Source organism: Pongo abelii, chromosome 11 (genome assembly GCF_028885655.2).
Source record: "Pongo abelii isolate AG06213 chromosome 11, NHGRI_mPonAbe1-v2.0_pri, whole genome shotgun sequence".
NCBI classification, from domain to species: Eukaryota; Metazoa; Chordata; class Mammalia; order Primates; family Hominidae; genus Pongo; species Pongo abelii.
The window spans coordinates 37210230-37234836 of NC_071996.2; the positions used below are offsets into that span (position 1 = coordinate 37210230).

Here is a 24607-nt window from a genome sequence, read left to right on the forward strand (position 1 = left end):
TAATTTAGTAGAGATGGGGTTTCACCGTGTTGCCCAGGCTGGACATGAACTCCTGAGCTCAGGCGATCTGCCCACTTTGGCCTCCCAAAGTGCTGGGATGACAGGTGTGCGTCACCACGCCCGGCCTATCACATGATTTTTAATGTGACGTAGTAATTATTTAAATGTTGGTCATCCTTTTCTAAAAGTTATATCTTTGTATGCAAGTTCATTTACTGTCACCATTCACCTTACTCAGTTTACTGAAATTGAGGCCTAAGAAAGTGATGGCTTATCTAAAGTCATATATTAGTTCTGGAAGAACCTACTAGGATGTGGTAGGAAGAACATGGGCTTTGGGGAGATCCGAGTTAAAATCTGTAGGCCTCTGACTTGCTTTGCAAACTTGGGCAAAAGTTCCTTTACCTGTTGTACCTCCATTCTGTGGAGGTGGAATAGTATCTGAGTAATATCGTGAATTTGTCATTTTTTTAATTCATTACTCCATTCCCAGATGTTGAATAGAAGTGTAATGAATCAGTCACAACTTCCCATTGTGACAGACTCTTCATTACAAAACTAGCTTGTGTGAAATACATATGCACTTGACCCTCAAACAGCATGGGTTTGAACTCCATGGGTCTACATGGATTTTTTTCAATAAATAATATTGGAAAATTGGGAATTTGCAACAATTTGAAAAAACTTGTAGGTGAGCTGCAGCCTAGAAATATTGAAAAAACTAAGAAAAAGAAAAAGTTGGATATGTCATGAATGCATAAAATATATATAGATGTTAGTCTATTTTATCATTTACTGCCATAAAATATACATAAATCTATTTTTAAAAGATAAAAATTTTAAAAACTTAGGCACACAAACAGACCATACGTGGCTGTATTCGCAGTTAAGAGAAAATGTAAATAAACAAATTAAAGGTACATAAAATTAACTTTAATAATACATAACTGTACTACTGTGATAATTTTGTAGCCACCTCCTGTTAGTTGCTATTGCAGTGAGCTCACGTGTTATGAGTATCCACTTAAAATGCTGTGTGACACTTGTCATCTCTGAACAGTTTGTCTCTCCAGTAAGTTACATATTGCAGTAAAAGAGGTTCTGGCATATTTTTACCGTATTTAGTGCGATACTGGAAACTTGGATTAATACCATGGGACCCATACAGAGTGCCTCTAGTGATGCCAGAAGTGCTCCCAAGAAGCAGATACAAGTTGTGATGTTACAAAAAACAGTTGAATTGTTTGATATGTACTGTAGATTGAGGTCTGTAGCTACAGTTGCCCACCATTTCAAGATAAAGGAATCCAGTGTAAGGTTCAGTGTGAAAGAAGAAAAAGACATTTGTGAAGTCATCGCTGCAGCTATACCAGCAGGCACAAAAACCTTGCACTTTATCTCATATTGAAAATGCAGGTTTTATGTGAATGCAGGATTGCTGTAAGAAAGGCATACCTATGGACTTTAATATGATTGGAGAGAAGCTTAAAGCAAAGGGAAGGTGAGGGATCTAAAGCCAGAGAATTTAATGCCAGCAAAAGACAGAAATTGTGGTGTATTTCTGTAAAGTTACACCAAGTGTTGGCCTGCCTCTCCTGCCTCTTTTGTGTCTTCCAACCTGAGACAGTAAGACCAACCCCTCTTCTTCTTCAGCCTACTCTATACGAAGATCTTTATGATGATCCACTTCCACTTAATACTAGTAAATAAATTTTCTCTTCCTTATGATTTTCTTAATAGTTTCTTTAGCTTACTGTGTTGTAAAAATACAGTATATGATACATACACAAAACATGTGTTGATTAAGTGTTTATGTTACCAGTAAGGCTTCAGCAGTAAGCAGGTTCTGGTCAATGATAGTTAAGTCTTAGGGGAGTACGTGGATTTTCGACTGCATGGGGATCGGCACCCCTAGGCCCTGCGTTGTTCAGAGGTCAACAGTAAATTATTTGAAGTTTCTATAAAATAAAAAGGTACCAAAAAAGTGAGGGTCTTATTTCTTCCAAATCCGGTGATTTAGCATGTTATTGTTTTACTATACAAAATTATATAAATTTCATTTAAGTAAAAAATTGAAAATGAAAAATTATAAATCATTATAAAATATTTATTGTTATATAAAATAATGTAATATCCATATTGTTTATGACATATTCTTAAGCACAGAGAATGAAAAGTGTTATTTTAAGGGGAACATTAGAATTTAGAAGATATGCCTCTATGGCTTTATTTAAAATATTCTCTATATTTAATTACAGTAGAACTATATATAGACCACACAACAACTTTATAAATCTAGATTACCCATTTGTTAGGATTTTATTTACTTACTGCTTCTGAAGACAACGAAATGTGATCTTCACTTTTAATAAAAACAGAAACCCTGCCACACCTAATGGTTGATTGCAGTTTGAAAGCTTTTAAACATTTCATCTTTGGTATTAGAAACAGTAGTTTAAGCAGTCATGAGACCTCTATGGTTTGTTTGTCATATGATTTTAATTATTAATGAAGTATAGTTATAAGGTAACTGGTTGAAACCCTTTGATCTAGGTGCCGTATCATTTAAAAGCTCATTTCTACCACTGTGGCCCAACAGTTATGTTTATGAAAACTGCACTTTTCACGTCTTCTGAAAGAAAGCTTTGGAATATTAAGAAAGATATTACGTAGTTGAATTCCGTCCTTAAATTGTGGGACCAGCTTAACAGTTGTATTTGCCAGGAATTTAATTTGTTTTTAAGGTAATCCCAAATCATTTATAATTCAGAATTTTGAATAAATTTACCCTTGGTCTTTTAACTTTATTTTTATAATTGAGACATTGTATTTGAAAAATTATATCTTGTCATTGGAAAAGTAATGAGAATGTCAGTGAAGAGAAACTTTAACTTTGGATTTTTCTTAATAATGAAGAATATATTATACATTTATGGCATTTTCTTCAGGCAAGTACTGTAGTGGTAAATGATTGGAAAAAAAAAGTGCTTATCATTTCAGGTTTTGAGATCACCATTGAACACCCACACACAGATGTGGTGAAATGTACCCAGTTAGTAAGAGGTAGGTGATCCTTGAAACTTTTAAGATAAGTATTAATGCTTTTTATTATCTATAATTGATTTGGGTGCTATTTTGTTCTTCTAGCCTTTAGTTAGGTTTCATTAAAATTAGGGGGAAATGTCATTTTTTAAGCATTACTTTTTAGTGTTCTACATCTACTTCTATTTGTCATTATACCTGGTATGTTAGCTTCCTTTAAACATAGGTAAGAATCTCATTTCACTAAAACTCCGGAGGGCTTCCAAGTATTAGGACTCTATCCATCCCCCATTGAGCTTTGCTAGTCCCATTTCAGTCAGGTGTGGGCCAATAGTGCATAGGTCCAGAAAATAATATTAATTTTGGGTTTGTGTCAAACTTTGACTTTTTGAAAAGTGATAACAGTTGAAGAATTTTGAGGCCAACCTCAGACCTTTCAGATAAAAATTGCCTTTGTTAAAAGATTTGTCGGTACGGTGGCTCCCACCTGTAATCCCAGCACTTTGGGAGGCCAAGGCAGGCCGATTGCTTGAGCTCAGGAGTTCGAGACCAGCCTGGGCAACATGGTGAAACCCCATCTCTACAAAAAACACAAAAATTAGCTGGTTGTGGTGGTACACGCATGGAGTCTTAACTATTCAGGAGGCCAAGGTGGGAGGATGGCTTGAGCCCAGTAGTTGGAGGTTGCAGTGAGCCCAGATCCTGCCCCTGCACTCTGCCTTGGGCAACAAGAGTGAGACCCTGTCTCAAAAAAAAAGTTATTTTTTAGGGGGAAGTGTTTTGCCCATATTCATTTGGGCAATCTAAAATTGATTAGTATATTTTTTTGAGGGTCTTTGACATTACTAAAAGTGGTTTCCTTTTTGTGTGTAATGGAGAAATAATTAGAGCATAATACATTTAGTTTGTGATGTGCCTGTTAAGCCTCTTGTTTATAAACAGGAGTACTTTTTAAAAGTATTGCTTTACTGCTTGTAAAGTATCTGGTAGTATCTGATACAGCATTTTTCTACTCCTAAATGAATCCTGTATATCTGTTGTATCCCTAGAAATATTTTTTACACAGTTGCATGTTGTTCTGCTTCTTACTTCCACTTTCCTGTTTCCATTTCAAGTGTTAATGTATTCGTAGCAACCACTTGGGACCTGTAGTGTGCCATTTTCTGTTACTTCCTTTTTGAAAACAGAATTTTGCAGTTTCATTCATTTACTACCAAGCTTTTTTAGATTTATCCTAAACAAAATGAGTAAGACTTTTGAAAGTCTTTTGTTTTTAGTATTTACCTAAGTATTCTCACATTTTATTCATTCTAAATTGAATTCATTTTATACCTATGATTTATTATGTTAGTGGCTACAACTTTTTAAAAATTGTCTGATAGTGTCATTAGGAAGTAGACATCTGAAAATCCAATTTGTATTTTTTGTAGTAGCACACATTATCATTTGTAAGCTAGAGCATTTAACTGTGGTTCCTGTTCTTGGTTATATCAGTGTGTTTTATAGCACATTTTCATCTCAATATTACAATATAGCATAGAATTGTATACATAACTAGTTGTAGATGTTGAATTAAGGAAAAAGGGTTAGTTTTTTCTAAAAACTTGAAAAAGTTTAAGCTAAACTTTGTAAGCATTGTAGCCATATAATTTGCTTTAAATTGAGAGCCTATTGAAGAAATATTAGTTGAAGGAAGTACTAGTATATGTTTAAAAATATTACTTATGAATATTAACTTAGGAAATTGGATTTTCAGGTTACTGTTGTGAAATTTGAGTCAACTTTAAATTGTTTATCAGAGATTAATATTTTTTGTACATGTTCTACAACTAAAAATTCTAGAGATATGAAGTCAGTTTACTTAAAAAATGAAATAGTAACTTTTAAAACATTTACAAAAACTACAAATTTGATATGTCATCCAAAACAAATATTTAGACCAGATTATTTGTTGTTGTTGTTAAAATGTGACTGATTCTTTGAGTACAAACCATATATATGTTTAATGTCATTTTGTCTGACTAACATTTCAGGTAACTATAGAATATATCTCACTCCATTTTAAAAGTACTCTTTCATGTTTTGGTGTCTTTTTTTTTTTCTTTGCTCTTTTACAACTTTTAGCTAACGGCATTTCCCCTCTATTCTCTGTTGCACAGTGACTGTTTCTGGATCACTGAATTTAGATACATTCCTAGGTGAAAACTGCTAATGGCATTTTTTAATTATTTTTTCCTTCTCTACGTATTTTTATTCTGGGGGGGAGGGGAAAATAAATTTGATTTCTGTGAAGTCTTTTTCTCCCCTCTGGAGATGAGAAAGTTGGTATTATGCTACTTTGCTGCAGAATTGGCTAATGTCATTTTACAGGGACCTTCACTTCTGTGATTTCTCCTTCCCTCCCCACCAGGAAAGTCACACTGCCTCCAAGACATCTGATGCTTTGACACTCTTCCTTAGCACAACTCTGCTAAACCCCAATCCCTTTTGTAAAACCTTTATGTTGATGATCCACATGGGGCAGCAGGGATTACAGGTGCCATGAATAAAAAATAGGGGAGGGGAAAAATTTGAGGACTGTTAGAGGGGTGGAGTTGAGATAAACTGATCCTAGGTGAGCAGAGGGGAAAGGTATGTCAGTGCTTGTAGATATAATTGGGAAAAAGGGAAACTATAACAAGAGCATCCCTGTTGGGAAGACTAAGAGGCAGAATAAGGGGAGGGAAAACTTTTCAGTGTCTTAAGCTAATTAAAAATTGCCTTTCTGTTGGGGACCAGTGTTGAAGCATTCTGATCCTCCCTAGAATACCTGTATCTTTCCTAAGTTAGTCTTTAATTAGATTCTGTAATTTGAAATAAAATACAGTGGAGCCTCCTGTATCTATACCCATATGCTGTTTCTAGGTTTATTCTCTGTTGATGCTTAATAGCATGATGAAAAACTGAGCAGTTTGTGCTCTGTGTTTTGTGGGGTGGGGGTTTGTTTTGTTTTGTTTTTGATGGAAGTATTTAAGCCAACTTTTAAATATGACTGAGGATTAAGTCTGGCAGGCAACTCTTTGTATTTTGTATTAGACTTCAAAATCTTTTCTTCTTCTTCTTCTTTTTTTTTTTAAATCCAGGAGAATGCTTTATTGCAACTTTTAGCTGACTAGATGCTTAACTTAGTAACAAGTTTAGCCCTTGTAACTGGCTAGCTAAAAGCAAATCGGCTTGTTTCTCAGATCTTTGGGGGATAGCAAGAAACATTTGAGTGAATGTTGTTGAAGATTTTCAGTAGTATAGAAAATGATGGCGCTCTTGTGATATTTGTAAGTAGTAAGTAAAATTTACTTTTTGTGTACAAATCTTTGAAGTTTTTGTTGTGTTGAGAACTTTTTGATGGTAGCATGTTAAAGCTGATAGTATTGTCTTCGTTTTTTTTTTTTCTTACAGCAAGCAAGGATTTGGCACAGACATCCTATTTCATGGCTACCAACAGGTTGTTATCCTGACCCTCTTTGTTGCACTGTTGTAGCACACTATAGCTTCCTTTAATGCAGGGCCCCCTCAATGTGTCTCTTACCCTTGTTGCGACAGGAGACTGGACCATCTACTGTGGTGGTACCTTCCTGTTTGCTTTGCGGTGTATTGTACAAGGGACTTTGGGCACAGAGGGGTTAAATGCACAATGTGAAGTGTAGTGGTGCTTTCTGATGACATATTCTCGATTTGTGAGTGCATAAGTCTAAAATTGGTAGCCTGAATAGCAGCTAAAGATTACAAAGAGCTAAACTTAACGTAGAAATTCGAGCAACTTGGTAAGTATAAAGCTATTTCCAGTTTACAATTATAGTTAAATGACAATTTTTTAAATTTCACGTTGATCCAGTCTTAACTTTAAAATACTCATTAAAGTTTTTTTAATAAATAAAATTTATGTAATTTGAAATTTTTTTTCAGATAAGACCCACTAGTAGCAAGTTAAAAGTAGTCAAGTCCTATCCATGCCTGGATTTGCATAAACACAATTTTTCCCTTTTTTTTTTTTTTTTTTAACAAAAAAAACCTTCCTTTTCAGTTTATATAGAGTAAAAAATGGTATGTGTTTATGGCTGACCAGATAACATTTCCATCATTGAAACTGAACTGGAAGAATAGTTTTAAGGAGCCTTTAATATATAATTCTGTCCTAGATTTATTAATGATTTAAATTTGTCTTTTTGAGTGGATCATTGGGGAGAAGGGACCAAACCAGCTTTGTATGGTCCCTAATTTCTTGTAACACTGATAAGTTTTATTTACAATTTCAGATTGGCAAATACTGCTATATTTTCTCAAATATCTGTTGTTGGTATTTAACCTCTATCCCCAGTAATTCTGAACAGCAACATAAAAAGACTTAAATTTGAAACTTTGATTAGAAAAGGCTAGCTGTGACACATATTACATGCCCCATATTTGGCATATAGTGGAAGGAGAAAGGTAGTATTTTTGCAGTATTTAATAACATTCAGCCTTGAAGCTGTTTGGCAAAAGGTAAGTTTCCTCTGTGGCTTTGCTGAAAAACAAGGCATAGATTTACATAGATACGTGTTTAATTCTCTCTGCTTCACTAAAGAAAGCAAATGCCTATTAAGCCACATCAGATGGGATAATCCCTGATTACTGTGAGATTGAAATTACTTTGTCAATTTTACAAATAGTTTTTATCTTTACATATTTACCGTGACATTACAAAAGAAAAATACCACAAAAAATTTACAATGTTATCTATATAGTGATTATTGCAAATATACTATCCTCCTCTCCTTTTATAAAATACTTCAATTTTAGATGTAAAAACAAAATTTTAAATATTAATATATTAGTAGTAGTAATATACTCGGGAGTGAGTGAGGGGAAATGTTCATTTTATGTAGATTTTTTAGTACTAGAATTTTATAACTTAGCTTTTAATTTAATAAAATAAGGTTTTATACTCTAGACTTAAAGATAGAGTTTAAATTTTGCTCTAATCTTACTGGTAAATGTTTTTCTTTGTTTTACATACTTGAATTTTTATGGCTCTCCATTTTCAAACCTGCTCTGCAACAGTCTGCATCTTACAACCTTCTGTCTTCAGTACAAACCAACAGTGATAGCATGTGTATGCATTCATTTGGCTTGCAAATGGTCCAATTGGGAGATCCCTGTATCAACTGATGGAAAGCATTGGTGGGAATATGTGGATCCTACAGTTACTCTAGAATTATTAGATGGTAAGTAGAGAAAATACATTTTTAACAATTTGGAATTAGATAATTATGGCCAATGTTCAGAAATCTGCGGAGCTAATCACAGCTTTATACCCATCGTCCTAGAACTAATTCCCCTAAAAATCTTCGAAATAGGGCCTGTATTCACTTTATAGCCCTCCTACTCACCCCGCAGCTTGCCCCACTTCCCCTTCAAGGCTCACTGTAAAGCTAACCTAGCATTAACCTTTTAAGTTAAAGACTAAGAGAGGTAATTTCTCTTTGCAGTGAAATGCCACAACTAAACACTACCACATGGCCTACTGTCATTACCCCCGTACTTCTCGCACTATTTCTTATCACTCAACTAAAACTATTAAATACACACTTCCATTCACCCGCTTCGCCAAAATTCCCTAAAACAAAAAACCACGCCAAGCCCTGAGAACTAAAATGAACGAAAATTTATTCACCTCATTCATTACCCCCACAGTACTAGGCCTACCCACCGCAGTACCAGTCGTTCTGTTTCCCCCCTTACTGATCCCCACCTCCAAATACTTCATCAACAATCAACTAATTGCCATTCTAAATTGGCAGTTGTCTGAATTGACAATAGAAAGTGTCAGTACACTATCAAATGAACAGAATGAAAACAACAATTCATCAGCCTAAAAAAAAAAATTGATCTGGAAGCTGTGCTCATACCTGTAATCCCAGCACTGTGGGAGGCTGAGGCAGGAGGATCACTTGAGCCCAGGAGTTCGAGACCAGGCTGGGCAACATAGACCCTGTCTCTACAAAAAAAAGTGTTAAAAATTGACTGGGTGTGGTGGTGCGTGCCTATAGTCTCAGCTACTTGGGAGGCTGAGGCGGGATAATCACTTGAGCACGGGAAGTCAAGGCTGTGGTAAGCCTTGAAGGCACTGCTCTACTCCAGCCTGGGTATATATTAACTACCACCGAATATCTAAAGCTTTTTCAGGACTTAAAAAAATAAATAAATAAGGTTTAGAATTCCATAAACTGACAAGATAAGAATAGTGATTTAAAGTATACTAATTCTGTTGAGTTTTAAATGTGTATACTGAAAGTTGAGTGTTAACTGTGAAGCAGTAAACTAAAGGGATTTTCAGGGGATTGTGTTTCTTGCTTTGTATTACCACTATTGCCTTACATTGTTAAATATGAATACACAAGGAGAAATTATGGGTGTGTGTTCTTTTAATTAGGAACGTGGAATTTTGGGGATGTTTTGATGAGAAATTCCTCTGGGTGAGAAGTAAAAGAAGCTGGCCAGAAATGGGAGATTCTTGGGATTAGGGCATTTTAACCACGTACTGTAGATTTCAGCAAGAAAATAGATAACCTTTTTTTTTTTTTTTTTGAGTCAGTCTCACTCTATCGCCAAGGCTGGAGTGCAGTGGTGCAATCTTGGCTCACCGCAACTCCTGCCTCCCAAGTTCAAGCAATTCTCCTGCCTCAGCCTCCCAAGTCGCTGGGACTGCAGGCACGAGCCACCACACCCAACTAGTTTTTGTATTTTTAGTAGAGATGGGGTTTCACCATGTTGGCCAGGCTGGTTTCAAACTCCTCACCTCAGATGATCTGCCCACCTTGTCCTCCCAAAGTGCTGGGATTACAGGCTTGAGCCACTGTACCTGGCCTTGTTTTGTTTTGTTTGGTTTGGTTTGGTTTTTTGAGACAGATACTCACTCTGCCCCCCAAGCTGGAACGCAGTGGTGCAACCTGGGCTCACTGCAACCTCTGCCTCCCAGGTTCAAGCGATTCTCGTGCCACAGCCTCCCAAGGAGCTGGGACCACAGGCACATGCCACCACGCCCGGCTAATTTTTGTATTTTTAGTAGAGACGGGGTTTTGCAGTCCACCTGTCTTAGCCTCCCAAAGGGCTGGGATTACAGATTTGAGCCTCCGTGCCCCACTTGATGTTTCTTTAAGATAGCGATCTGCAAAGAGTAACACTATTTTAGAGTTTGTGGACCATAAGGTCTCTGTTGGAACTATACAACCACTGCAGCCGGAACCATTGCAGCCGGAAAGCAGCCGTAGGCAATTTGTAACTGATTGGGTGTGGCTGTGTTCCAATAAAACTTCTGTTGACACAAATAGGTGGCCAGCCATATTTCGCCAATTATCCATAGTTTGCCTGTTCTTATTTGTGAAATATGCTTCTTTGTTTCATCGTTTTCTATTTTGTTCTCCACCTGGAAAAAATTATCCCAGAATATATATCTCATGCTGTATTATTGCTGCATGATTATAATGTTTTTCTTAAATTGTTAGAGGCTTTTTCAGAGTTTACCCAGAGGAAAGGAAATCTTCAGTGAGTTGAAATGACATCTAAAACTCAGTGAGGGCTTATCTGTTCTATAGCGTGAAAAATCAGGTTATCTGGGTCATTGTTTTAGTTTAATAGTCACTAGATTAAGATTAGGTAGGCAAAATCTTTTTTATTTTTTTATTTTTTTATTTTTATTTTTTTTTATTTTTTTTTGAGGCAGAGTCTCACTCAGTCACGCAGGCTAAAGAGTGCAGTGGCGCAATCTCGTCTTGCTGCACCCTCCGCCTCCCAGATTCAAGCAGTTCTCTGCCTCAGCCTCCCGAGTAGCTGGGATTACAGGTGCCCGCCACCACGCCTGGCTAATTTTTGTATTTTTAGTAGAGACAAGGTTTCACCATGTTGGCCAGGCTAGTCTTGATCTCCTGACCTCATGATCCACCCACCTCAGCCTCAAAGTGCTAGGATTACAGGCGTGAACCACCACACCCAGCCAGTAGGCATAATCTTAATAAAAATAGTTTATATACCTGGTGCTGAAGTAAAAAGATCACAAAAAAGTAATCTGCCTTTTATCTTGTCTTTTGGTCAGAGGTTAGGTTGTGGTTTATGTGGGTTTTTTTGACACAGCAGGAGCTACCTCATTTCCATTCTGAAAAGTAAAGTTTATTAATTTGGAGAGCAATTGAATAGGAATCTTGGAGACCTGATACATTAAGACTTTCACCATGTTTTGCAGCAGCTTTTTTTCTGTGTCAGTCACAAAAAGGCAATTCAAAATTTAAGACGTGAATATGTGGCTGGTTGCAGTCACTCACATATCTTGAGCACAGGAGTTTGAGCCTAGCCTGAGCAACATGGCAAAACCACATTTCTACTAAAAATACACACAAACCGGGCGTGGTGGCACACTCCTATAGACCCAACTACTGTGGAGGCTAAGGTGGGAGGATCACCTGAGCTTGGGAAGTCAAGGTTGTGGTGAGCTGTGATAATGCTACTGCACTCCAGCCTGGGCAACAGAGGAAATCCTGACTGAAAAAAAAAAAAGACATGAAGATCTATCTGAATTGTAGAGTGAAGTGATACTACTATTCTTATCATTTGCTGAAATAATTCCTTTAATGACTGTGTTCCAGAAAAGAACATTGGCTTAGACAGTAGCTTTGAGAGAGAAGGGCCTCTATTTTAGGCACATACTGTGATTTTTGTGCATATAGCTAATTAATTGTGTTAATGGATTATTTAACAGATTCTTTTGTTCTTCTGCGAAAAAATTTAATACAGTAGGATACTTAAGAAAAACAAAGCTTACATTTTGTGTACAAGATTTTGGACCAGAACTTGAAGTGTGTTTAATGTTTTACAATCAAGTTGTTAACAGAAATTGAGTCAAATGTTAATGACTCAACATTAGAGAATTCTCATTAGAGAATTGAGTTAATGTTGGACCCAAAAGTAGAAAAATAGTCTTTTTTTTTTTTTCTTTTTTTTCAAATGAGGAAGTAAAGGTCTGGGCATTAGGGTTTTTTTCATCCAAACTGGATGAAAAAGCTCATGAGACTTTAGCAGGGACTAGTCATGACATTGTCAAGGAAATTACGTCTTGAAAGATTAATGGTTAAATTATAGCTTGTCTGAATTATCGATCTTAACATTGGCTTAGAATAGTTTACAAAGAAGCTTGCTATTACAAAATGAACCTGTAGTCTCTATTAATAGAGTTTCCTCCAGTATTGAGGTGGAATTGGCATTATTAATATTATATAATATTCTAAGGTATTTGACTGATGAATATTTGAGAGTGGCTAGTAACTATTAATGACATTATTAGTTCATCAAAATGACACTACTTTGGAAAAGTGGGTCATTTCATTGTAATCAGAATTTTAAGAAAGTTGATAGAAATTTACAACGAAGATAGTTTGCTAATATATTAATAGTGTTGATTGCTAGGAAGTATGAGTATATTTGGAGGAATTTTCCCCTTTAAAAAAAAGTCTGGGCGTGGTGGCTCACACCTGTAATCCCAGCACTTTGGGAGGCCAAGATAGGAGGATCACTTGAGGCCAGGAGTTTGAGACCAGCCTGGTCAACATAGCGAGACCCTGTCTCTATTATTTAACAACAACAAAAAAAAGAAAGAAATGCAAAATACTGCATAGTTCCCTGTATACCCTTTAGCTTCTCCTGGTACTAACATCTTACATAACAATATATGATTATCAAAACTAGGAAGTTAACATTGGTACAATACTGTTAACTAAACCACAGATGTTATTCAGTATTCCATATTTTTCCCTGTTCTAGGATCCCATGTTCCATTTAGTTGACTTGTCCCTTCAAGTCTTCTCCAGTCTGTGACAGTTATTCAATCTTTCCTAACACTGACACTTAGAAGAATAATGGTCATTTTATACAGTGTTCCTTAGTTGGGGTTTGTCTGATGATTTCTCATTATTACATTGAAGTTACGCATTTTGAGCAAGAATACCGTAGAAGTAGATTGGGTCTTGCTTGGTGCATCATATAAAGGGGTACAGTATGTTGATATGTCTTATAACTGGTAATGACAACCGTGATCACTTGGTTACAGTGATATCCTTAAAGTGGTTTCTGCACTTTAAAGTCACTATTTTTTTTTCTCTTTGTAATTAATACATTTCATGGGGAAGATACGTTGGGATTATACAAATAACCTTTTTCCTCAAACTTTTGTCCACTAATTTTAAAGAATCTTTTGATAGATCTTGCCTGCAACAAAAATCATTGTGTTGTTTGCTAATGAAGATTTTTTTTATTGGGGGGGATTATTTTTAATGCTACTAGATTTTCTAGAGATTCTAATTAAGCAAGTAAAATCAAGAGGGAAAGTAATCGTTACAAAAGGATTCAGCTTTGAAAATGCCGGTTGAGAGTTGTGTGTACTTCTGTGTATGCTGAGGATTTAATAGGAGGGTAAAAGTGAAGTAGATGAACTCCTAGCATTCCTTTTTAATACTTGCCCACTTAAGAGAAATTTAAATCCTAAAGGCACCTTCTAAGTTTCAAATTTAAATTTTATTTTTAGAGCTAACACATGAGTTTCTACAAATATTGGAGAAAACGCCTAATAGGTTGAAGAAGATTCGAAACTGGAGGGTAAGAGAATTGACAAGGTTTAACAGAATTTCAGTCTTTTATGTAACATTTACATAGCTAACCAGTTTGAATTTTTGTGGTTAAATAATCTTTGCAGTATTCCTGAATAATTCAACATATCTCAAGTTACATATACTCACATATTCAACTACTGAGTCCAGTGGACTTTGCTAAAGTACATTATACTTCTAAAAAATTTTTTGCAGTGATTATGACAAAAGTATCCTCTTCATTTTACAAATGGGGAAACTGAAGCCTAGACAAGTTAAATTACTTTCTCAAGTGCTGGGCTAGGATTTAACTTGTATCTGATTCTAAAATTGGTGTTTTCAATTTTTTATAGCCTTCTTTTATGCCTCTAAGGCATTTATTTACTGGCAACATAAAACCTTGGACCCCAGGTCATTTTATTTCCATATGTTTAATATATAATGTTTTTAATATATAACTTTTATAAGACAAGAAATTTGCATTAAATTATTTTGCTATATCACTGCTTCTTCTGTGTTTTATTTTAATAGGCTAATCAGGCAGCTAGGAAACCAAAAGTAGATGGACAGGTATCAGAGACACCACTTCTTGGTTCATCTTTGGTCCAGAATTCCATTTTAGTAGATAGTGTCACTGGTGTGCCTACAAACCCAAGTTTTCAGAAACCATCTACAACAGCATTCCCTGCACCAGTACCTCTAAATTCAGGAAATATTTCTGTTCAAGACAGCCATACATCTGATAATTTGTCAATGCTAGCAACAGGAATGCCAAGTACTTCATACGGTTTATCATCACACCAGGAATGGCCTCAACATCAAGACTCAGCAAGGACAGAACAGCTATATTCACAGAAACAGGAGACATCTTTGTCTGGTAGCCAGTACAACATCAACTTCCAGCAGGGACCTTCTATATCACTGCATTCAGGATTACATCACAGACCTGACAAAATTTCAGATCATTCTTCTGTTAAGCAAGAATATACTCATAAAGCAGGGAGCAGTAAACACCATGGGCCAATTTCCGCTACTCCAGGAATAATTCCTCAGAAAATGTCTTTAGATAAATATAGAGAAAAGCGTAAACTAGAAACTCTTGATCTTGATGTAAGGGATCATTATATAGCTGCCCAGGTAGAACAGCAGCACAAACAAGGGCAGTCACAGGCAGCCAGCAGCAGTTCTGTTACTTCTCCCATTAAAATGAAAATACCTATCGCAAATACTGAAAAATACATGGCAGATAAAAAGGAAAAGAGTGGATCACTGAAATTACGGATTCCAATACCACCCACTGATAAAAGCGCCAGTAAAGAAGAACTGAAAATGAAAATAAAAGTTTCTTCTTCAGAAAGACACAGCTCTTCTGATGAAGGCAGTGGGAAGAGCAAACATTCAAGCCCACATATTAGCAGAGACCATAAGGAGAAGCACAAGGAGCATCCTTCAAGCCGCCACCACACCAGCAGCCACAAGCATTCCCACTCGCATAGTGGCAGCAGCAGCAGCGGTGGCAGTAAACACAGTGCTGACGGAATACCACCCACTGTTCTGAGGAGTCCTGTTGGCCTGAGCAGTGATGGCATTTCCACTAGCTCCAGCTCTTCAAGGAAGAGGCTGCATGTCAATGATGCATCTCACAACCACCACTCCAAAATGAGCAAAAGTTCCAAAAGTTCAGGTAGTTCATCTAGTTCTTCCTCCTCTGTTAAGCAGTATATATCCTCTCACAACTCTGTTTTTAACCATCCCTTACCCCCTCCTCCCCCTGTCACATACCAGGTGGGCTACGGACATCTCAGCACCCTCGTGAAACTGGACAAGAAGCCAGTGGAGACCAACGGTCCTGATGCCAATCACGAGTACAGTACAAGCAGCCAGCATATGGACTACAAAGACACATTCGACATGCTGGACTCGCTGTTAAGTGCCCAAGGAATGAACATGTAATAATTTGTTTAGGTCAATTTTTCCTTTACTTTTTTAATTTAAAAATTGTTAGAATGGAAAAATTCCTTCTGATCTAGCAGTGGTAACCCCTGCTGTTGCTGCCACTGCTTCAATATTTGTAAGTGCTGCTTTATTCTTCATTCTGAAAAGAAGAGATTATAGTAAACAAGTCTTTATCTCCACATATGATAGTGTTAAAAATACTGTAAAAGCATGGAAGGTGCAAAACTCAGTATTTCTACAATTGCAGCTAAGAACATTAGGATGAATGGCTGGCTGCTTCTAGGAATATAAGATGCCTCAAGCATTCATTATTTATGATTTGAATACTGTAGCTATTTTTTGTTGTTGCTTGGCTTTTGAATGAGTGTAAATTGTTTTCTTTTGTGTATTTATACTTGTATGTATGATTTGCATGTTTCAATGATAAAGGGATAAAACAGTATACTGACAACTGTTTACAAGAAAGTGGAGAAAAATGTACATACATTTTTGTATGTTTAGATATTACCATAAATACTCAGGATTGGAGCTGCTTGTAAGTATAACAATATACAGAATAACTTTATTTTATCTTGTCAGAGTCCATCACTAATCTAAAACAAAGGTGGCACTTTTTTATGTTAACCTTAAACTCTAGGCCTTACTGGAAGCCACTGATAGGGGACACTTCACTACCAGATGTGTGTGCAGTGCCACAGACGGTCATATACACTGTGAGGCACTGAAATTTTGCCTTCAGAGGTTCTGACCAGATTGGCTGCTGAAATAGCCCCTAACTTTCTGAAGGCTTGAAGAGGAAAAAATAAAGTTTACATACTCTTGATGTGAAGTGCATTTAAATGTTTGTTGGCTTGTTGCAGTTCTATGAAACAGAGCTGTTAATAATGGTTATGTGGATTACTGTGATTTGAAAACTAAATTCACAATAACTTACCTAGTAGAGATTTAGTAAGTTGTTTCCTTTAAAGTATTTTACACTACATATTTTAATAGTAAACAGGGATCACTTTTCCTTTAGCATTCAGAATGACACCATATTCTTAAATATACTCCTTCTCTGAAGCGTGTTTTTGTGTGATGCCATATTTCTTTTTCAGGTAAATGTAGTCTTCCTTATAAAAATGAAATTAAACCTATGCTCTCAATTCTTTTATATTCTAACAATAAATAAAAAAAAGATTACTGACTGTGCATTGTACCTGTATTTATAGTTTATGGTTATCAGGAAGCTCTGTAAGAAAAAAGGTCAGCCTCCCAGGCAAACCACTAGTGGAGGTTTTACATTTGTTTGCACATCTCAGTATATTTCTGTTGAGGTAAAGTTTGCACAGTCATCTGACTTCTGATCAAACATTAGATTTTAACGTGTTTAGATTTTGTCTTAAACACCAGTAATATGGCTCTTGTTTATCAGCTAATCTTGAATTTATTCTGTGGTAAATCTTTGAGTTGTTGAGTATATTTGAGATTGATTGGATTCAACCTCTTGTTGAACTGAAAACTTAATTTTTTCTCTGTATTTTTGTTACAAAGCCACTGATACGTGCACAATTGTAATTAAGTATGTTGCAGTTGTAAATATTAGAGTTTAATCTCGTGCTCTACCTTTATTTAGCAATTATCTAATTTGCCAGTAGCTTTATAATTTTTAAAGATAATTGTTCATTATTTTGTCGATGTTATTTGAACTTGGGGTACTTAGGAGCCTCTTTGTAGGGACTGTGCCTAGGTAGCATGTCCTAACATTTGTTCTTGTCTTGCATAACTTTAGTAATCTTTGTCATTATATGTAACTTTGTTGCTCTGTATGGCATAATATTGTATCCATAAACATGGTAATTTTGATAGTTATACTTTTACAGTGGTACATAATCCAAGGACTAGTATAGAATTAAGCTGAGTGCAAGATGAGGGAGGGAAGGGCTTTCTTGGTAATTTAGATGTGAAACCTCTACAGAGCTATCATGTAAAAACTACATAAGGTGGTTGTGCTACTGTATAATTGGGGGTGATAATACCAGGAATTTTAATAAGATTTTGTAAAGAATATCCAGAAAAGTAGTGAACTTATTTTCAGTAGACATAGAAAACAATGTGAATATTTAAGGTCTGTGACTATAGTTAAACTTCACTAAGAATTTGCAGAATTGTTTTGAGACGTGGGAATAAAGGTAATTTTATTGAATCTTCATTGGTGCTAATGATGGACAGTTAAAAAGATAGCTAGTGTATATTGTTATGGGTCAGTACTTATTAGTACTTCCAAAATTGAATTTGAAATGCTATGTATTCACTTTTCACTCTGTAAATGTAATTCTTTACAATGACTTTATTTATTAAAGGGCAGCCAGTTGTCATTTTTACAGGATTGTGTGAGCTATTCAAACTCTTCAACCCCTTAACAGGATATTAAGCTTCCAAAATAACGATGGGGATAAATATGGAAATCCTTTTTAAGTTGTATTTCCATTAAACAAAAACCCTTATAATTCATACTATCATGAATTTGCTTTATCCATCTCATTTGCATAACAGTTCATCTGCCTGGTCCCATTAGGCTCTACCAAAGAAAGACTCTGATGAGTGGACATTATTACTGTGACTCTTGTAAGTAGCCATAAATAAACCAAAATAGTATCAAATTTAGGTATGAAATTCCACATGTGCAAAGTACTGTTAAGGTGATAACATTTTTGATGAGATTAAAAAAATTTGAAATATTAAAAAGCATCTGTAAACATCCTATAAAAGAGTGAGTCATTTTTAAGTTGTGTTTTCCCTAGATCACTGATTTGTTACCTTTACACAGAAGCACATTGCAAAGAAAGGCTTTACTTCTACCTCTTGTAGCTAGTTTTCCAGTATTGAGCTGTGTCCCTCTAAATATTTGCCTTAGCTATTTCAAAATAGGTATTTTCAGAACCAAAGCAAAGGGGTGGTTTGTTCACTGAAACATTCTTAGAGGCCTACTTAACGGGCAGCAGTATCCTGTAGTGGTAAAACCTCACAGTTTCCTAATTTGCAGGTATGTAAATACCAAAAAAGTCCTGTTGTCAGCCCTAGGTTTATCTTTGAAAGCAGTTAAATGTGCACCTTGGTCTTCCTCCGTGTGTGCAGATTTTGTTCTGGTTAAAGTTCTTATTCAGTCATCTAAAAGAAATTTCTAACATGATGTATGGTTTCTTGAATGTCATGAGTGGCTGCTTATATTACTTTGTAGCAACAGATTGTATTAATAATTACATAGAATACCTAACTTTTTTGGCCTGTCCTCTTTGAACTAGAAATGACTACTTGAGGGCTATTTCAGAGAACCAATATGAAATGTTTTTGTTAGTACCAAATACCCTTGCCTTAAAAGGTTTCAAGCACATTTTAGTTTATATTTGAGAACTTAAATTGCTGACTTGTATTCGTTAAGCAACCTTAGAAATAAACCACTGCTTATATCTGCATGAATATTATGCATTTCATGAGTACAGTTAGTTGATTAGATATTTCAGGGTTTTGCATTTTTTATAGACATGGGGACTTTCTTAACATGGTAACATCTTAGGAAAACCATTCTCAAGGTATTACACCATTTCCAATTTTATTCAAATGAAAAGCATATCTGCTTAAATTTAGGATGTCTTTGCTGAGAATATTTGGAGGCTCTTGTTAGGAAGAATCATGGATTCAGTATTTCTAACCTGATTACTGCCTCAGAGAGGCTGTCTTGAAGGGAGGCAGTAGGATTCACTGACTACCTTTACCCAGATGAGGGATCAACAAATCTCACACTTGAACTAAATGAGTTGACAAGACAATAGGTGGTAATCTCATGCACCCTAAGATGGGCTTATTTAGACAGGGATTTTTGCATTGGAAAAGCAGCACATTCTCTGACCTTGGGTACCAAGCTATGATACTAATTTGAGAATCACATTCTGATACGTTAATATCAGAAATCAGTGAGCAACCTAATTGCTGTAAGCTGACATACATGGAAGCCGAAATCAAAAGGTTGCTTTTGTTAGTTTCCCTGGAGCATCTATTTTTGTAATACATCTTGCCAGTGGAACTGAAAAGCTCAGAATGTTTTAGGCCTAATATCATAGATTGATTTTCTGCTCTGCAGTGTCAATTTGGGCACAGCCAGTTTTTGCCTCTGTGGCTCCTTCTTTATAATTTACTGTTACCTATTCTGCCTGACAGATTGCTTAAGTAGATTGATAAGATACATCGAAGATTGAATGGCTAGGAGTAATTCTGTTCTCATAGGCAACTTCACTGTGGAATCCATTTATCTCAGAGTTTTGAGGGCCGTCTAATTTCCTTTATTTTCAAGTTTGGGGCAGAAACTCAAAATCCCAAGCATTGCCACTTTAGTAGTTTGTTTGATTTGCCTATTGTTTAATAATGAGTACATTCTTATTAAGTGATGAGTACATTCTTATTTTTAAGGTATGTTTTGTTTTTCAAGCAGCTTCATTTTATTAGAACTTATTTTGTAAACAGTGATTGTGGGGTTTCATTTTCTGAATGTACTCAAAACTCCCAACAACAATTGAATAGGATGTTTGCTAATAGAAAATCTAAAACAGGAGTATGTGTATATGGCATGAATTAGTCATTGACTTTAAGCTTCTTATCCATACAAGGAACTAATAAAATGTTTATTGACAACATAAATCCAAGGCTCTAACATGTCTTAAGTTAAAATGTGAATCAGAAGTAACTTTCAGGTGGGGCACAGTGGCTCATGCCTGTAATCCCAGCACTTTATTTTTTGAGACAAGTTCTCACTGTCACCCAAGCTGGAGTGCAGTACAGGGGTGTGATTTTTGGCTTACTATAGCCTCCGCCTTCCAGGCTCAAGCGATCATCCAACCTCAGCCTCCTGAGTAGCTGGGACTACAGGCAATGTGCCACCATGCCCGGCTAATTTTTGGGTTTTTTTTTGGGGGGGGGGGGTGGTGGTGGTGGTTGTTTTTGATCAACATGGTGAAACGCTGTCTCTACTAAAAATACAAAAATTAGCCGGGTGTGGTGGCACGTGCCTGTAATCCCAGCTACTCGGGAGGCTGAGGCAAGAGAATCGCTTGAACCCAGGAGGCAGAGGTTGCAGTGAGCCCGAGATCGCACCACTGCACTCCAGCCTGGGCGACAGAGCAAGACTCCTTCTCAACAACAACAAAAACAGAAGTAACTTTAAGTCCCTGGGAAATGTGAGATCTCTAGTATAATTGACCCTTTATCCAAGTAATTTCATGTATCATTCTGGAGTGCAGGCTCTGGGATCAAATGGTCCATGCCATAGTCTCAGCCCTACCATTTAACGACAGAATGGCATTGGGTGAATTACTTGATCTCATGCTTTTTCTTCCCTACAAAGTGTTAGTAGTAGTACCTGTTCATTATAGAGTTGTGTAAGGCTTGGATGGTCAAGGAAGGCTAGATAGAATAGCATTAAAGAGAATTCTAATTGAGGGGTAGATTTGGGATATTGGAATGATGAAGGCCAATCCAGGTGTATAACTGGAACATATTAAATACTGCATGCCTGCTGTGTCCAGAATTCTCTTAAATTGTTCATTCTAATTTCTGTTTTAAGATTTTCTTGTCTAACCTCTTGCATCACTCCCATAAAAAGCACAAAGAATAGTTGCAGTTATCTGGAAGGGGAATTACCTATTTAAAATTTTTTATTTTTTGAGACAAGTTCTCACTGTCACCCAAGCTGGAGTACAGTACAGGGGTGTGATTTTTGGCTTACTATAGCCTCCGCCTTCCAGGCTCAAGCGATCATCCAACCTCAGCCTCCTGAGTAGCTGGGACTACAGGCATGTGCCACCATGCCCGGCTAATTTTTGGGGTTTTTTTGTTTTGTTTTTTTGGGGTTTGTTGTTGTTGTTGTTGTTTTTGGTAGAACGGGGTTTTGCTATGTTGCCCAGGGTGGTCTCAAACTCCTAGGCTCAAGCAATCCGCCCACCTTGGCCTGCAAAAGTGCTAGGATTACAGATGTGAGCCACCACGCCCAGCCCCTTCAAAAATATTTAAGCATAAGCTGTTCTTTAATAAGTCTGCTCACCAGCTTCCCTCCCCTTCCCAGCAATTTCCCTGCACCTTCCACTTGAAAGAAAATGAAAGCTAATTGCAATAACTTTGATAAAGTAGAATTAGGATAGAAAAGTCACTTCTTTTAAAATAGATTTTAAGGCCGGGTACGGTGGCTCACGCCTGTAATCCCAGCACTTTGGGAGTTTGAGGCCAAGGCAGGCGGGTCACCTGAGGTGAGGAGTTCGAGAGCAGCCTGACCAACATGGCGAAACCCTGTCTCTACTAAAAAATACAAAAAAATTAGCTGGGCGTTGTGGTGCGCGCCTGTAGTCGCAGCTACTCGGGAGGCTGAGGCAGGAGAGAATCGCTTGAGCCTGGGAGGCAGAGGTTGCAGTGAGCCGAGATAGCGCCACTGCACTCCAGCCTAGGCGACAGAGCAAGACTCCATCTCAAAAAAAAAAAAAAAAAAATTTTTTTTTAATTAAAAATAAAACAATTTCAGCCTAAATGTAACAAATATTTTTTGTATCACAAGAGATTTGTCTCACTGGTGCTGACACCAGTAAGGGCTTGTTTTATTAACATAATAAATTGGATGGGTTTTAACTTTACAAATTGAGTAATTCCATCTAACCAAACTCATCCAAGTCCATTGTTTATTCCTTCACCCCTGCCCCTTGCACTTTTCAATATAATAAATTGTATGTTTTTATTTTAGCTGCAGCATATGGCCTGCCTATTCCTTCCCCTCAACACCACCTCCCAAAACAATGTAGGGCCTCACTGACAAAAGATTTTTATTATATTGCCATGAAATTAAGAGGCTTACTTAGACCTTTCAAATGTTCAGACACAGTTGAGGGGGCCAGTTTTCTTTAGTCTTTCACGTCAGCCTGTTAGTGACTGCCTTATGGATGAATTCAGCCATGGATTTTCTTAATGTTGTGATGTCTTGTCAATAGGAAAAAGCACTATCCTCTATAAACTTGACAGTGTAATGGCATATACAAACTTTTTAAAAACTTTATTACCAGTAGAGAGAGAGGCTGCTTACACCAGAGATTTTTTAATTGGCAGAATCACCTGGAAAGATTTTTAAAATGCAAGTTTCTGCATTTAAAAAGCTGCTTTAAACTGAATTAATACTTGTAAGTGCAGCTCGTGTGAAGAATAAAGACGGCCTAATAGGTGATGGTATGTAGCTTTTGGCTGCTCCTTGAGCAGATTAAGTGGGTTATTATCTTGGAGCTACTCATTACACAGTGTAAGACTAAAGTAGGTTAAAGTTAAGGAGATGCTGTAGATCTACTTTTTAGAACTTGGGGGTTAAAATGTCTTTGAGCTTGGGCCCAGAGCATACAGGAATTTAGTACATAATAAGATGAGTTTTCAATGTGATTGAAAACTCAGCGGTTGTGCCTTGGGAAAAGGGTGATGCTCATGGAAGGGAGGACAGTATTACTGCTAGGTGAACAATGAAAAGCTTTTCATACCATTAAAGTACTCAGAATAATAAAGGGAGGACAATACTACCATCCCAATCAGCAGCTAGAATGAAATGATATGCCTTTTTCTTCTAAAAGCTCAGTGAATGCTAGCCATCCCAGCCCCACCCTACCTCCACTCCCAACCTCCTTTCAGACCCTCTTCAAAAGGAAGAGAGCACACATGTGGGCAATAATAATGAAAGAGTGTAATTCCAAACAATTGTTCATCTCTTAAACACAGTGAATAACAAAAACACAGAAGCTTTGAGGACCAAGGCTTGCCTATTGAAAACTTCAGCTTTTTTTTTTTTTTTTTTTTGAGATGGAGTTTCGCTTTTGTTGCCCAGGCTGGAGTGCAGTGGTGCAATCTCGGCTCACTGCAACCCCGCCTTCCAGGTTCAAGCGATTCTCCTGCCTCAGCCTCCCAAGTAATTGGGATTACAGGCACACGCCACCATGCCCAGCTAATTTTTTGTATTTTTAGTAGAGATGGGGTTTCAGCATGTTGGCCAGGCTGGTCTCCAACTCCTGACCTCAAGTGATCCACCCGCCTCGGCCTCTCAAAGTGCTGGGATTACAGGGGTGAGCCACCCTACCCGGCCAAAACTTCAGCTTTTTGAAGATGCTGTTCAATATTCCCAAATTGTCTTCAGTACCCTTATATTTCAGTAGAATAGGAGTAACTTGTTAACACCAACTTCGTGTGTCCATTACTGTGGTCTCTATACACAGTATTAACAGGTCTTACTCTTTGCCCTTTCCCCATAGGATTTAACAGGCTTGATTGTAAATAGTTGCTTTAAAGTCCAATATAATATTCAGATTTGAAAGAATGCTGAAGATCCCTCCAAAATGGAAAAGGAATAAGCCCTAACCTTTCAAAATTATGTTGTTTCTGGTCATATTGAGATACAAGGAAGTAAAATAAAGGACATATTCTTCCCTTAATTTCTTACACTTGATCTTAGCCAAAAGGCCGAGAAGCGATCCTTAATTTCTTAAATATGAAAAAAGAAAATTTGAGAATAGTTATACCCACAAAGACTCATCTAATGTTACATGTCCAGAGTAAAATCTGTTTTTACCTCACCTGGACAGCATTTCACATTTATTTCATGAAAACTAAACCAGCTTGGTTTTGACAAATCCTGATACTAGTATTAGAATACTCCTAAAGTTAATTTGTATTTGTACCACCTTGAAATGACGGCAGCCCATAAAAATATCTGTGGCTATAGCTTAGAGCAATAGGTGCTGGCTGGGCGTGATGGCTCACGCCTGTAATCCCAACACTCTGGGAGGCCAAGGTGGGTGGATCACGAAGTCAGGAGTTCAAGACCAGCCTGGCCAAAATGGTGAAACCCCATCTCTACTAAAACTACAAAAATTAGCCGGGCGCAGTGGCAGTTCCCAGTAATCTCAGCTACTTGGCAG

At 36.9% G+C, this 24607-nt stretch overlaps 1 protein-coding gene across 10 annotated transcripts in view; it reads left to right on the plus strand.

The window, feature by feature from the left end:
• CCNT2 (cyclin T2) overlaps positions 1-18394 on the plus strand; it is a 38968-nt gene extending 20574 nt beyond the window's left edge. For 3 of the 10 annotated variants that reach the window (XM_002812435.6, XM_054549301.2, XM_054549302.2), the window contains 5 exons: positions 3001-3063; positions 6478-6523; positions 8119-8282; positions 13628-13698; positions 14220-18394. In XM_002812435.6, the coding sequence (XP_002812481.1) occupies positions 3001-3063; positions 6478-6523; positions 8119-8282; positions 13628-13698; positions 14220-15641 (1766 nt within the window). In that variant the 3' untranslated portion in view covers positions 15642-18394. The other 7 variants (XM_054549300.2, XM_054549304.2, XM_009237668.4 and 4 more) reach the window with 6 other exon arrangements.
• Positions 18395-24607: the final 6213 nt, after the last annotated feature.